Here is a 15,799-nt window from a genome sequence, read left to right as displayed (position 1 = left end):
AAAACAAAGATGGACAAATGAACTCAAGACAGAAAACAGACAAAGATTCAGCTGGTAGGTGATTTATTATCTTATGGAACCAGCATTACTTTTGTGTGCTTCTGTAGTTCTCATAACTGGCATATACAATCACTGGCTACTTCATTGGACAACTGAGTAATCAGCCAAACCCATAGCAGCAACTTATTCCATTTAGACATGGTCAAGACAAACTGCTGATGTTCAAACTTGGCAAAAGGGATGCCAATAACCACTTTTTCCAACAAAAGGTATGCAGAAGAGCATCTCTAAATGCACAACAAGGTAAACCTTATAGCAGATGGGTTATAACATCAAAAGACCACAGGGGCTGCCACTCATATCAGCTAAGAACAGGAAAGTGAGCTTAAACCAATACTGGAAAATACAAAAATGGGAAAAATGTTGTTTGCTCTGTATCGTGGCTTCTGCTCCAACATTCAGACAGCAGGTTCAAAATGTGACGTAAACAACGTGAAAACATGAACCCATGGATCCTACCTTCTATCAATAGTTTGGGCTGGTGGTGACGCACTAGTGTGGGACACACTGGGCCACTTAGCACCCAGTGAGCATTGTTTAAATGACACAGCCTCTCTTACTATTCTTTCTTTGTTCATCCCTTTATAACCCCAGTATAACAATCTTCTGATGGCGGCCAAGATTCACCAAGATAACTCACCATGTCACCAACCTCAAACTAGTTTCTTAAACATCAAATCTCAATCCAGTAGAGCACCTTTGGGATGTGGTGGAACTGGAGATAGAAGTGCAACTGACTAATCTGCAGCAACTGTGTGACTCATCATGTCAATATGGACCAAAATCTCGGAGCAATCTTTCCAGCACCTTGTCATGAAGAATGAAGCCAAAGCGAGACCAATCCAGTACTAACAAGGTTTACCTAGTAAAGGGGTCATATGAGTGTACGTGCAGTTATGTAATATTGCTTATTTTTAAAGGCTCCTACCTCATACTCCAATGGGCTGTTAGGAGTTGGAGGACGCTGCTCCTCATTTAAATCTGCCATGGCAGCCATCAAAGCTTATGTGGATTATGTAAAATAACAAGTGACAGAAGGGATGGGAAATAGCAGGAAAAGGGATATAGTTTATTCATATGCTGATTCATATTATTACATTTCAAGGTATTATAACAGCTTATTGTATCTGCAGAGAAAGAACGTTAGCACAAGCAAAATAAGATACGCATTTTAGATTTGAGGTACACAAACATTTACATGTATGAAACCAAAATACTCTTGTTTTACAAAGTAAAGACATTTTATAAATGAGACATGACAATCTAAGAACTTCTTAGTAAAAATCATCTTAAAGGATCTGCATCATCGCCATGATAACAAAGACGCTAGCTGCCCAACTTGTGCCCAACTTATTAATCTATTTAAATATTTCCCTGAGACAGACTTAACTGGTTATTCTATCATTGGTGAAATAGAAGTATATCCCTTTCTTCTTTTGGGGTTCAAAATAAAAGCTTATAACTGGTAGCATTACCAGAATACATACAGAAATGAGTAAATCTCAATTTTCACATGTGCACATATACTACACAGGTCATGCCCATCCATACAAATGCAAAACTATATACCTTAACACATTAAAAACTCCTGCATGTGAATAAACTTACCTTTACCGTCAGCACGCATCTTCTTAAGTGTCTGTCTTGTGATTTCCTGGATAGAAAGAACCAATAAGCTTTGAATATGAACCCCAATGCAGATGTTTTACTGTGAAATTTTACCCTGAGACCTTTCAAGAAGCTGCTGACCCCAACAAAATTTTAAATCAATAAGTGATTTTAAACTATTTTTAAAAAACTGACTAAATAAACAATGGCATATTTACCATCATCTGAAAGAGCCCTCCGTTCTTGGTTGCATCTATTGAGAAATAAAATGGCATTGAATAAATATTAATTTCAGCAAGAAATACTCAGTGATATTAATGTGCTTGGTAGGTTCTTACTCTGTGAAACAGCTTCCATGTCTCTTTCTTCTGAATTTGTTCTGCGGATTAAATGAAATTGTAACAAAACTGATAAAATAAATGTCAAAGAAGCTTGGAAAGAAAAGCGTCTGGACTTCTTTAAGTTGCTTGAAGACGTTTCACCTCTCATCCGAGAAGCTTCTTCAGTTCTAAGGTCAAATGGTGGAGAGTCCCAGATATAAACCTAGTGGGAGTATCCCCCCACAGAGGGACAAAAGGACCCCCTGATGATCCTCTAATCGCCTGAGCCAAGGTGTGAAACTGGGCATGGGTCGCAATCAGCCAGAGTTTCGGGTGTGTTCACATTTTGGACAGAGAGGACAGATGGTTCGAAAGAGGAGTGAAAGAAGCCATCTATGTCCACTGTGAGCGACCATCTTTGAACAGAGGCGGGGGTTTACGACACCAACTCTCTGCCATCTATAATCCAGTTTTGAGTTCCCTTCCCAGACGCCTTAACGCCCACTCACATCCTGGGCCATCTGACCTCAGGAATTCGCATGATAAGGTGGGGCCAGGTTTCACAATGAACACACCCGAAACTCTGGCTGATTGGGACCCACGCCCAGTTTCACACCTTGGCTCAGGCGATTAGAGGATCATCAGGGGGTCCTTTTGTCCCTCTGTGGGGGGTCACTCCCACTAGGTTTATATCTGGGACTCTCCACCATTTGACCTTAGAACTGAAGAAGCTTCTCGGATGAGAGGTGAAACGTCTTCAAGCAACTTAAAGAAGTCCAGACGCTTTTCTTTCCAAGCTCCTTTGACTACGATGACCTGGATGACTGAGAACCATCACAGACTGATAAAATAAATCACAACCATAAAGTCACATCAGGGTCTTCATTTTGATGGTATACTTAAACCCCTACACTGGACACTGATGTGTCACTCCAAGCCCTGCCTGGTCCTTTAATGTTACTATAGATGTATGATGTGTTTCTTTGTAATTATTGTTATTTAGCTGTTTCATGCATGAATTATGATAACCTCAGTCAGGATTTTTATTCATCTTTTCATGCCTAAGGATGAATGGGGGTCCTGATTGAGGTTGGCATAGTTCATGCATGACAGGGTTAATAAGTTCACATGACCACCTCATTCATTAAGTCCTGAAAAGAAGGAGGAAAAAGAAAACGAAAGAAAAAAAGAGGAAAAAGAAAAGAAAGAAAAGAGAAGAAAAAAGGAGAAAGTAAAAGAAAAAAAAAGAGAAGGGTCTTCATTTTTAAAGATTAATATATTAGAGCTGGTTCTACATACCTGACCAGAGTGGGCGCTGCATTCTGAAAGTTAAAATGGTAAAATTGATCATGTTGCGTTAGGATTTTTAAATTACTGCATGTACACAATGAATAGTGTTTCAATATTAAATTCCATAAAATTAAAAAATGTGATTAATTCTACTGTGCATTTTGTCTTTGTTACCTTTTTTTGCATCTTTGTCACATAGTCAATAGCAGCTTCTGCTCTTTTAGACAATATTTTAACTCGTGCCTGTGGGGGAAAAAAAAGTGTGTTAGGGTTTGTTTGGATTTTTTTTGTTTGTTTTTTCTTTTTTTATTTAAACACTACTTCGTCTTAGGCCCCAGTCACACAGGCCTAGAGACTGGCTGGAAACCACTGATTGCTATGAAATTAGAAAGAAAAAAAAAAGTGGAATCCCCAGTCTCAGTCATGCAGACCAGTTAGTAAAACTGGCATCACATTGTGGGAGGTTACTTGCTGTTGCTAGGTGAAACTAATTGCAAAGAGGTATATGGTTCGGCACCAAAAACCTCCGTGATTGCTTCGATGGCTTAGTTTGGATGCAAGACACTGACTTATTTACAGCGCCAACTACTCGCTAAGCAGTACCGAAACTGTAAGGAGTACTACAGCAACAGGAAATTAAGACAGCTTATCTTCAAAAGTTAGACTTTTTGAAAAGCATTGGTTTCAGAGATATTCAAAAATACAACTTTTACTTTAATGGCAGTGTTCACGCTTCTTCAAGTTTCACTCCTGCTCATTTTTTAGTTAGCAAGTGTTAGGAGACAGGCCGTCGTCTCACATTCAAACTACAGGCAACCATGGCAATCTGGTAGAGACCAGAGGAGGTTCTGTGGCACAGCACACTCTTTACAACCATTTTTACCAATTAACAGCAAGCAACCTGCCACAAACACTTGCTCAGTGATTGGGGAATAAACAATATTTTCCCCAAGTAACTGGAGTTGCAGACTCTCTAGACCTGCAAAAAAAAAAAAAAAAGGTGCGCACACAAATTTAGCTTGATTCCCTCTAATCAAGAAATAAACTAAGAAACAATATAAGAAAGCAGAGCCTAAGTATAGATGCCCAAAAGTTTTACCGCTTGCTCTAAAATTTAGGAACAAATGCACACAAAAAAAGAACATGACAGACCTAGAGACTGATTTTAAGATAGCTTGGTGACATTAAAACAGGGAAGCATGGAGAGAGACAAGAAGAAAGACTGGAAAAAAGAAAACCACAATGGGCGGCGATGAATATGTCCACACGTGAGATGGCATTAATTAAAAACTGGACAGATATGTAAACATATGCAGTACTGACCTCAAGTTTTTCAATGGACCTTTCAAAGTTCACTCCATGTTCAAGCTTTTGAATACTCTCTATTAAACCCTGGAGTTTAGTTTCAGTTGCACTGGGAACCTCCTGCTCCATCAGTTTTTGCACCTGTACGCAAAATCACATGTATACTGCTGTGTTCATTTTTCAAGTGAAAAAAATATATATTTTGTAGCTGTCTTGCACACACAGCATATTTATGATCAACAGATTTTCAAGGCTCCTTCAGGAAGGGGCTGTGAAGGTAATCTAAGAGCTATCGCCTGAATGTCTTGGGGTAATTTACAAAAAGTCTTGTTTACATCATTGTTCAGGAGTAGAACATTTTCCCCTTAAGCGTTCCCATAATAGGGTGCCCAAATTTTTAGACATACCATAATTAACAGGAATCCACACAGGATCAATTAAAAATGATTGTTTGTTAATGAACAAAAAATAAAGTGTTTTGACTGTTTGTTTTTTAATGTTTTTTGGTTTTTTTTAAATTGTGTGCACACAACTGTATACAGATGTTTATCTAACAGAAACAAAGGGCAGAACTGCATGCAGTAGACTCAGATGTTAGTGCTATCCAGCAGATAAAATGGCATGTACAACCATGCACAAAAAAGCAACAGTCTGTTAGAGTGATTTTGTTAAAAGTTGTCATTGTTGTGCTTTAAATTTGTAAACCTGGGGTCCGTTCTTCGTACCTCGCTTACTACATCCAAGATCAAATGACACATCCAAGATCAAATCATCGCGCCAACTTTGAGCTCGCTATTCCGGTTCTCCGACCACACCTGTTGTTGACGATTAGTACAGCTGGATGAAGTAATGTGAGATCACTGGGTGTCGTAAAAGGGGCTACGCATCGATAGTAGAAACATTGATCGGCAACCCTCTGATTGGTCGGCGAAAATGTCGAAGGAGCGCGCTCGGTATTTTTCGGCAGCAGAGCAAGAACTCTTGAGTGAGGGATTTCAGGAGTTTCAGAGTTTAATTAAAACGCAAGGGAACACTGCAAAGGCTGCAAAAGCAAGGAGAGAGGGCTGGCAGAAAGTTGCTGACAAATTAAACTCGGAAGTAATTTAATAATAATAATAATAATAATAATAATAATAATAATAATAATAATGGATTGGATTTATATAGCGCTTTTCAAGGCACCCAAAGCGCTTTACAATGCCACTATTCATTCACTCTCACATTCACACACTGGTGGAAGCAGCTACGGTTGTAGCCACAGCTGCCCTGCGGCAGACTGACAGAAGCGAGGCTGCCATATCGCGCCATCGGCCCCTCTGGCCAACACCAGTAGGCAGTAGGGTAAATTTATTATATTATATTACATTATATCATATTATATTATATTACATTATATCCTCTTTCACATTAGAGCCACGACAGGACCCACTAGAACATGGGAACAAGTAAAAGTGAAATATAAGAATATTCTACAGAATGGTAATATTTATCACTTATATTGCTTTTAGTCTCTTGAAAAGAGTCCCTGAAATAATCTGTTTGTTTGTTTATAACAGCAACCAAGAAAAGGGCAGAGCAAAAAAAGACAGGTGGTGGTCCTGCACCCCCTCGTCAACAAGTTGGTTAAGTAAATAATACCCTCACGGGAAAATCGATATCTCTCTATGAGCACACTGTCGCGCTGAGCTAAAGGATCCTGTCTGTCCCGCAATATACGCTGAATTCTGAAAACTCTCCTTATCAATCTTGCACCTTCCGCAATGGGTTGCTCGCGTATACGGACAGGACATGGCTGCGACAGACTTCCCAAATCCACCTTCGCTTTTATAGCCGTGGTCTCTCATCTTGATTACACGAAGTAATTTACTATTACTACTCTAAAATATGAATTACATCTGTAATAATCAAATACATGAAATAGAATGATTAATAGTACATTTCCCTTTTTTTTTTTAGGAAATGACCTGTATGTATCTGTGTGAAATCAATAAAAGAATCAAATACTGCATTATCTTTAGTTACATTGATAATATTTATTTATGGTAAAACGGTGGTAAAATATCGCTGTTGCTTTCGTATACATGAAGCGGACATACCTGAGTGGCCGCGATCTAATCTTGTTTGCATAAAGTAAACCTGCTCCCGAGCAGGTTTACGCTTACGGATCTGTTGCTATGACAGCAAGTCCCGGATGAGCTTCGGAGAACCGAATGATCCAAGATCACGCGAAATCGTCAACAATCAAATCCAGCTAACTTACTTAGCGAGGTACGAAGAACGGACCCCTTGTCTTGAACTGCATGATTAGATATTTTTCTGTTAAGCCTTAAATGTAGGAATTTGGGGCAAGCTTTTTAGCTATAGTTTCCAACTGCAGGCACACTTGCATATAAGGTTCTGGTTTCCTTATCTGGTAAGGAATGTTCACTTCCTGCCCTTTGTGGGCTCACCTATGCTTGTATATGGTGGACCATTAACGGGGTTAAGTCAGATATGGGGTGACGGGAGATGCCCCTTTTATGACTTGAGATGTTGTTAAACGGTTGTAACCAGGAAGTCACGTATACAAACACACATACACACGCACTCACATGCTCGCACATGTATGCACACACACACAGTGCCTTAGCTTTTATGACACACCATATGGGTTTTACAATGGGGTGTTTGTGCTTTCACTGAAAAAAAAAAAAAAAAAAAAAAAAAAAAAAAAGGCTGTAAGGGAAGGCTGGAGTTTGAAGTTGGCTGGGATCAGGTGAGGAGCTTGGAGCTCCAAGATCCTGATCGGACTTCACTTGCAACTAAAAACCGATTGAGCTCTGACTGTCTTGCTTTTGTTCACAGTGATAAGTCTCTGAGCTAGCAAGGCCTGCGAGTGCAGAACTAACACAGTCACACAAACTCAAACGTTGTTTCTTACCTCTGACTGGGAGAAGTCCATCTTCATGTTATCGGCTCCAGCAGAAGCTAGAGTCAGGGGTCGCCGCTTCATTCTTCATCCAGACGCACAAACAGAACATTAGTTAGTGACGTGTGTAACTCTGCATCAAGTAGCAAGAGTGTAACTCATAGGTTGTGCCTTGCAGAGAAAGATTGAAAGGTGCTTGCATTAAAACAGTTTAAAATGTTGCCCATACCTTGCAACATTTAACATATTACATGTATATTACCCATTAGCCGTTTCCAATCATGATTATCATACAATGAAAACAAGGTAAGACATTAAGTTCAAGAATGAAAAGTATCTGAATATTGCCCTCTGCTCCTAAAATCCCTTTACTGCCTGAAGAAAAGGTTCATAGCGGAGGTGTCAAACATAGAGCCTGTGGGCCAAAAGCAGCCCACCAAATCACTGGATAGCTTTGGAAAATGTTTACATTTCAAAGAAGGAGGGGTGTATAACTGTATTTTGATCAATTTTAAAGGTTTTCTTACTCCCTTGTTAGTATTAGCCTCTTATTTCTTTATTTTTTACAGTGTGAGCTTAAAGAGCCCTGATGCAGGTTTCTTCTGTTCATTAGTGCTGCAACGATTCGTTGACATAATCAATGATGTTGACTATAAAACGTTTTTTGACATATAATTTTATTGTCAGCACGTCTTAATACTAATACATAAAAGTATTTTTGTAAGTGCAGTATACTACAGGAAACTATTGGGACAGTATCATCGACATCGTCTGTAAAGACTACACTTAACGCTAACGAAAAAGAACGCTGCACAAACGGCGAAATGGCAGAAAATGGAAACTAAGAATTGTTAAAAATCTGAAAGCATTTCACAGAAAACAAAAACAAAGAAAAAACAAAGTTAAATGCAGACTGCTTTCCATCTTTGACAGCAACACTGCAGTGCACGAGCATTTGATATGCCGGCACCCTGGAGCTGTGACATCAACTCTGATTGGGTCAGTTTTCAGGGGTTACGGTTTTTTATCTAATGAGTGAAATGAGACAGTAAAACATTAAACAGGAGTAGCTGTTTTGGCGTTTTGTCTTTCGGGTGAACCAGTTTCTGTCTGAGCGTGTACACGCTCAAAACGCCAAAACACAAACTTAACAATGTGGTGTATGCTGTACAGTGCAGCGAGGAATGCTCAGACCTCTACATTGGAGAGACCAAACAGCCACTTCACAAGCGCATGGCACAACACAGAAGAGCCACCTCCACAGGACAAGACTCAGCAGTCCATCTGCATCTTAAGGATAAAGGACACTCTTTCGAGGATGCCAATGTTCACATTTTGGACAGAGAGGACAGATGGTTTGAAAGAGGAGTGAAAGAAGACATCTATGTCCACTGTGAGCGACCATCTTTGAACAGAGGCGGACAGAGATCTCCGAGAGGGAAGTGACGGGTATGGTAAGCGACCCATGTTGTAGGTGACGTCAGACGCCGGAGATTTTGGCGGAGAAAAAGCAAATGGTAGCATAGAGTTTAACAAAGGTTTTTCAAGCTTCAGTATTACCAAATGTACTCAATTGTCATATAACTAACAACATCTGTTTTATCATCTCTAACACCCTGGAGGACAATGGGGAGAGTTTAGACGCTCTCCAAGATTACATCGACCGCTGTTTTCAAGATTTAGTAATGAAGAAGGCCCAGAGTGCATCTTCCCCGGCCAAAATTGAGACGCCGTCATCGAAGAGATATCGCAGACTCCCCCGGTACAACATCGCCTGCCGGCAAAGACATCGCAGACATCCTGGAGTCAATCGACAAGCGATTGTCCAGTTTCGATGCGAGGCTGTCCCTGGTGGAGATTTTACACCGGGAATTTAAATCTCTGAGAGAATCCCTGGAATTCAGCCAGCAGCAGGTGGAAACGCTTGCCGCTGAAAATGCCACGCTACGGGAGTCGGTCAAATCTCTCACCGATAACGTGACCCAACTAAACATTGAAAATAAAAAAATAAAAGAGTCCGTTATAGATCTACAAGCCCGTAGCATGAGAGATAATCTTGTGTTTTCTGGTATTCCAGAAACTGCCGGAGAGGACGCAGAGGCAACGGTGAAAAGCTTCATTAAAATCCACCTGAAGCTGCCGGAGGACACCGTAAAGAACATCAACTTCGATAGAGTACATCGCTTGGGGGGGCGCGCGGTCGCGGACCGGGAGACCACGGCCTATTGTGGCCAAATTCGGTCAATTCAAACAGAAGGAACAGGTGAAGAGTCGCGGCAGAGAGCTGAAAGGAACGGACTTCAGCGTGAACGACCAGTTCCCCAAAGAGATCCTGGAACGATGCAAGGTCCTGTTCCCAGTTCGACGTAGCTTCATCCAGAAAGGCTCCCGTGCTGTCATCGCCGTGGACCGGCTCTACATGGACGGACAGCTCTACCGCGACCCCGGCACCACACCGTGGTTATATTGACTGCACTCCAGATAAGAACCCGCTACACTCTTTTCTTATTCATTCACACTTTCTCTTTTAACATGGGTTTAACCTAGTAATATCAATATGATGTCATAGCAGATATAACACCGTCACCCTCCGTCATTGCTTTAATTGGAATGTTTCCGTTTCATTTCTTTTTTGTTGTTGTTACTCACAGTTCATGTGGTTTCTTTCTTTCTCTTGTCTTTCACTTCTGTGGTCACCTACTTCCCCACTCACCTACAAACAACACCCTCTATTTCTCCATATTTTCACACCACGATCACGCAAACACATCAGCTCAACGGCAGCACATTCACAACAGCCTCACAGCACGCACAGACTTGCAGGACACATAAGCAAGCCACGCTTGTTCATATTAGTGAATATTCACACACATAGTCAGACTTATGGAACCTCTCACCACACTTCTTTTTCTCTTTCTATTTACAAACAAGGGATGTTTCCACATTCTCTCCACCTGTCTAAACGAAACACCCAGCGTACATCATTAGACATACACAGACAATTATGGGCATGCTGAGGTTTGTCACATGGAATGTAAATGGAGCTGGCACCAGAGGAAAGAGGTTAAAGATATTTAACCAGCTTAAAAAACTACAGGCAGATGTTGTTTTATTACAAGAAAATCATAAACCTGTCACAGGTTTAAACGAACTTAAAACACCTGAGTTTCCTAACGTGTTTGCAGCCTGTTATAATTCTAGACAACGGGGAGTAGCAATTTTAATACATAAAAATGTTAATTTTACAGTACTCGATACAGTTATAGATCCAGAGGGTAGATTTCTAATTATTAAACTATCAATATTGAACAAAAAACTATGTATTGTCAGTATATACGGTCCAAATGTTGATGAACCCTCATTCTTCCACGGATTTTTTAGTGCACTCTCTGAACACCTTGATTGCACACTCATTCTTGGCGGTGACCTCAACCTTGGACTAAATGAAGACATGGATAGGCTCAACACAACAGGAACTCAGCGCAATTGGCAGTCCACAAATATAATCAAACAGTATATGAGCGACTTTAGTCTTTGCGATGCATGGCGCTCTCTTCACCCCACCAGTAAGGAATATACTTTTTTCTCGCATGTTCATCACTCTTACTCTCGTCTGGATTATTTTTTGGTCAGCAGCTCACTGCTGTGTGACATTTCAGACACTGAGATTCATCCTATAGCTGTCAGCGATCATGCTCCTGTATCTTTAACACTAATGCACAAGAATAACACTACGCCAAGAAAAAACTGGAGATTTAATATATCACTACTTAAAGATGAAGACTTTATTAAATATTTTAAAAAGGAATGGACTTCATATTTAGACTTTAATGACACTCCCGGAATATCTGCTTCTGTTCTATGGGAAGCAGGTAAAGCTGTGATGAGAGGTAAAACAATTTCTTTCTCATCACACAAAAAGAAAGAAGAAAACAAAAATATTCAGGAATTAGAAAAAAAACATCAAATCACTAGAAGAAGCCTACGCGTGCAACCAAGATCAGGAAACATTGAACAAAATACGCAAAACAAAACTAGAATTAAATGAAATTATTAATAAAAAAAAACACAATTCCTTATACAAAGACTACGCTTGCAGAATTTTGAACACAGTAACAAATCAGGTCGATTTCTAGCTAACCAGCTAAAAATAAATAAAGAAAAAACAACTATATGTGCTGCTAAAGATTTATCGGGGAACACAATATATGATCCTGGAAGAATAAACAACATTTTTAGGGATTTCTATGAAACTTTATACTCACCACAAATAAACCCATCTAAAAATGAGATTGATCTGTTTCTTGACAACGTAACTCTTCCAAAATTACTAGACAGTCAAGCAATGGAACTGGATTCGCCACTGACGCCAAGTGAACTCCAGGAAGCCCTGATAAGTATGCCCAATAATAAGGCTCCAGGTCCAGACGGCTTCCCTGCAGAATTCTGGACAATTTTGGCACCAGTATTCCATGGCATGTTGCAGGAAATCGAGGAAAATGGCAGACTACCACCAAATATGAATTCTGCCAACATTAGTCTCCTGCTAAAACCAGGCAAAGACCCTTTATTTCCCTCAAGCTATCGTCCAATTTCTCTTTTAAATGTAGACCTTAAAATAATCTGCAAAGCTCTCTCAAAGAGATTAGAGAAAACGACCCCCCTCTTAATTCATCCTGACCAAAATGGTTTCATAAAAGGTCGGCACTCCTCAACAAACACTCGTAGATTACTTAATTTAATAGACTACTCATACGATAAAAACATCGAAACCATAATATTATCTCTAGATGCAGAAAAAGCATTTGACAGAGTTAACTGGAAATTGTTATTCGCAACTTTACACAAATTTGGTTTTGGAAACTCTTTCATAAACTGGATAAGAATATTATACAATTCCCCAACAGCTCGTATCAGAACAAATGACCAGACATCCTCCAGCTTCTGTCTCCTGAGGGGCACCAGACAGGGATGCCCACTCTCCCCTTCACTTTTTGCAATTTTTATCGAACCTCTAGCAGCAGCATTTAGACAGGCTACAACAATTAAGGGCATAAAATGTAAGAACATAGAACATAAAATCAGTCTCTATGCGGATGATGTGTTGCTTTTTCTGCAAAACACACAAACCAACCTCTCTGAGGTAATTACTTTAATGAACTGGTTTTCAAGAGTTTCAGATTATTCAATTAACTGGCCAAAATCTACAGCTCTCCCCATTAACTGCTCCTTCCATAATTCTTCCTCTGCCCCACTGCAATCCGGAAATATTAAATATTTAGGTATTAATGTCTCTCCTAAGCTTTCAGACCTAACTAAATTAAACCACATCCCACTTCTAAAGAAAGTAGAAGGCGATCTGACTAGATGGAAATCTTTACCCATATCACTCATGGGAAGGGTCGCCACTATAAAAATGATGATCTTGCCAAAAATAAATTACTTATTTTTGATGATCCCTAACAAACCATCACAAGATTGGTTCAAATCTCTGGATTCATACATTTCCAAATTCCTTTGGAAAGATAAACCCCCGCGTGTCTCCTTCTGTCACCTGAAAGTACAGAGATTTTAAAACCTTCTAGTAAACAGGGTCCCAGCTTCTCCTGGAAAAAGTCACCACTGCCATAATCCTCGCAGCTCGGACCCTCCACACATCACACATCAGACTGCGGAGACAAAGCATGAAGGTGGTAAGGAGGAACTAAGGGGGGCGTGGCTGGGCAATGTGACTTCAATCGCTCTGTTGAGGGTGGGGCTCAATGGCGAACCTTTGGCTGCTCTGGTGGGGGGTTTATGGGGGACAAAAAGGGATTGGGTCGGGGGGGTAGATCTGAGCCCAGCATTGACCTGCTCCATCATCTCCTCAGTGAATTTCAGGTGTGGGGAGGAGGGAGAAAGGGAGGGGGAGGAGGGTGATGGGGGTGATGGCCTGTCAGGGGTTTGGGGGACTGGGGAAGATCGTGGTCCCTGGTCCTGGTCCTGGTCGTTGGTGTTGAGAGAGTTGGAGGCAAATAGGGACCCCTCTTCTTGCCTCAGATGTCTCTCCTTTCTGAGGCTCTTCCCGGGTGGGGGCAGATGGAGCTGCTCCTCAAGGTTTCTGCTGGGCTTTGTCTGTTCTTGGAGTACTGTTTGTTCCTCTTTATGAGATAACTCCTCGTTTATCTCATCCTTGGCACCAAGCACAGATGAATGACGTATGGAATAAAACAAGTTGGAGGTGAACAGTTTCACCCCTGACTTGTTAAAATTAAATCCATTTTCTTTAAACAGATGCCTGCGTTCCCAAAAAAATATTAAAGGATTACTCAATATCAAATGTCAGGTAATACATATTAAAGTGCTACTAGTATTTAATTTTTAAAAAAAGTGCTCTGGAGTGACGCTTGCTCTAATCTTTGAGATGATGCTCTCTGTCATGTCTTCAGTAGGGATGGGTATGGTTTAGGTTTTATCCGATACCAGTACCAAACCGGTACTTTTGAAACTGTGCCGGTGCTTAAACTGTGCTCGAACCGGTGCTTAAAGAATGGAGAACACACACTTTGTCCAAAAACCTCTCATGTTTAGCTGTTTTATTGTAAAAAGATAACAATGTTAGCCTTTTCTGCAGCTATGGGGCATATATGGTATCACTCTTGGCTGGAAGCAGTGCTTAAACAATGGAAAAAAAACCCACAAACTTTATCTCTGTGAAGGTTCTCAGTCATCCAGGTCATCGTAGTCAAAGGAGCTTGCAAAGAAAAGCATCTGGACTTCTTTAAGTTGCTTGAAGACGTTTCACCTCTCATCCGAGAAGCTTCTTCAGTTCTAAGGTCAAATGGTGGAGAGTCCCAGATATAAACCTAGTGGGAGTGACCCCCCCACAGAGGGACAAAAGGACCCCCTGATGATCCTCTAATCGCCTGAGCCAAGGTGGGAAACTGGGCGTGGGTCCCAATCAGCCAGAGTTTCGGGTGTGTTCATTGTGAAACCTGGCCCCACCTTATCATGCGAATTCCTGAGGTCAGATGGCCCAGGATGTGAGTGGGCGTTAAGGCGTCTGGGAAGGGATCTCAAAACTGGATTATAGATGGCAGAGAGTTGGTGTCGTAAACCCCCGCCTCTGTTCTTTTTTTTTTTTTTTTTTTTTTTTTCTGCCTGTCCCATTTGGTTCTTTAGCCATCAGAATTGTTGTCTGAAGACCAACAAGGATACCCAATGGATTTACTTTGACAAATGGATCATCGTGGCATTGCCGTATTGGTCCATTTGGTCGATCTTTGTTTTTATTATTTATTATATTTTATTTTCAGATGTTACAGACGGGACAGACATGAGTGAGGGATAGGAAAGGGAGAAAGAAAGAGGAAGGAAAGGAAAAACAGAAGGGGAGAGGGACAGTGAGAAAGGGGGGGGAGAAAAAAAATCTCCTGGATCACCTGTTGAGAGAAGAATAGAAAACAAGCAAAAAAAACAAAAAAACAAACAAAAACAAAGCAACATACTAAACACAACACCATCGCATTAACCTAGCTAAGTGTAAACAGCAGTAAATACTAAATATTCAATGTTGTTGTGCAGCACGCAGGACAGATGTGCTTCGAAGTAGCAGCCAAGAAAGGTGTAATTTGGGTCTACGAGCAGTGAACACCTGTGTGTATACCTGTGTGGATCAGCGCGCTTGTATTCCAAAGGTTTCTCCATGTAATGATCTGCTAGGGAGTGTGGGGGGGCCACAGCCCCGTCCTCCAGGGTGTGAAGCGGGTATGGAGGAGATCAAAACTCTAGACATCCAGAGGCCCCCAGAACACAAGAGACCATGGAAGACCAACAGAGGGGCAGCCGCGCCACTGTTCCAGTAAGAGCTGAGGAGAGTCCCAGATGAGGGTCCACTCAGCAGCCGCGGAGCAGAAGCCAGGGGGAGTTGCAGTGACGCGCCCATGAGCTCCGCCGGCCCCCAGCTGCGCCTGAGTGACCGAGCCCCAGGCCGAGAGGCCGGGGGCACCCCACCTCCGAAGGGGCCCGAGAGAGCCCCAGGCTCCAGGCCCCGACAAGCGGCCGCCAAGGAGTGAGCCGGTGTGTACCTGGACGCCCACCCCCAGACACAAAGAACCACCAACGCACCGACACCTGAGGGAGTCCGCCACCGGCAGGGGAAGTGGTGGTGGGTGGAGATAGGCCTCCAAACCTTGGAGGGCCTGAGGTGTCCCCAGAGAGGTGGCGTCTGATACCCAACCTGACATATAGACACAGACATACAGGCACACACAGACACAAACATCCATTCCCCCCCTCATGCTCTCATATGCACTCGCTCCACACTCAA

The 15,799-nt window shown here is 41.6% G+C and overlaps 1 protein-coding gene across 2 annotated transcripts in view; it reads right to left on the bottom strand.

Annotated features, from left to right (window-relative positions):
• atf7ip2 (activating transcription factor 7 interacting protein 2) overlaps window positions 1-15,799 on the bottom strand; it is a 29,150-nt gene that overhangs the window by 2,853 nt on the left and 10,498 nt on the right. For both annotated transcript variants that reach the window (XM_086288759.1, XM_086288760.1), the window contains exons 2-9: window positions 7,504-7,576; window positions 4,602-4,724; window positions 3,453-3,521; window positions 3,288-3,310; window positions 2,007-2,047; window positions 1,887-1,921; window positions 1,669-1,714; window positions 989-1,062 (exon numbers count right to left, since the gene is read on the bottom strand). In XM_086288759.1, the coding sequence (XP_086144885.1) occupies window positions 989-1,062; window positions 1,669-1,714; window positions 1,887-1,921; window positions 2,007-2,047; window positions 3,288-3,310; window positions 3,453-3,521; window positions 4,602-4,724; window positions 7,504-7,575 (483 nt within the window). In that variant the 5' untranslated portion in view covers window position 7,576. The remainder of the gene's footprint in view (window positions 1-988; window positions 1,063-1,668; window positions 1,715-1,886; window positions 1,922-2,006; window positions 2,048-3,287; window positions 3,311-3,452; window positions 3,522-4,601; window positions 4,725-7,503; window positions 7,577-15,799) is intronic.

The sequence above is a fragment of the Aulonocara sp. 'chitande type north' Nkhata Bay genome, linkage group LG4 (genome assembly GCF_057382095.1).
Source record: "Aulonocara sp. 'chitande type north' Nkhata Bay isolate Kocher_YH1m ecotype deep benthic linkage group LG4, A_spYH_male_GT1.1, whole genome shotgun sequence".
Taxonomy (NCBI): domain Eukaryota; kingdom Metazoa; phylum Chordata; class Actinopteri; order Cichliformes; family Cichlidae; genus Aulonocara; species Aulonocara sp. 'chitande type north' Nkhata Bay.
This window is presented reverse-complemented; position numbering and strand designations above follow the sequence as displayed.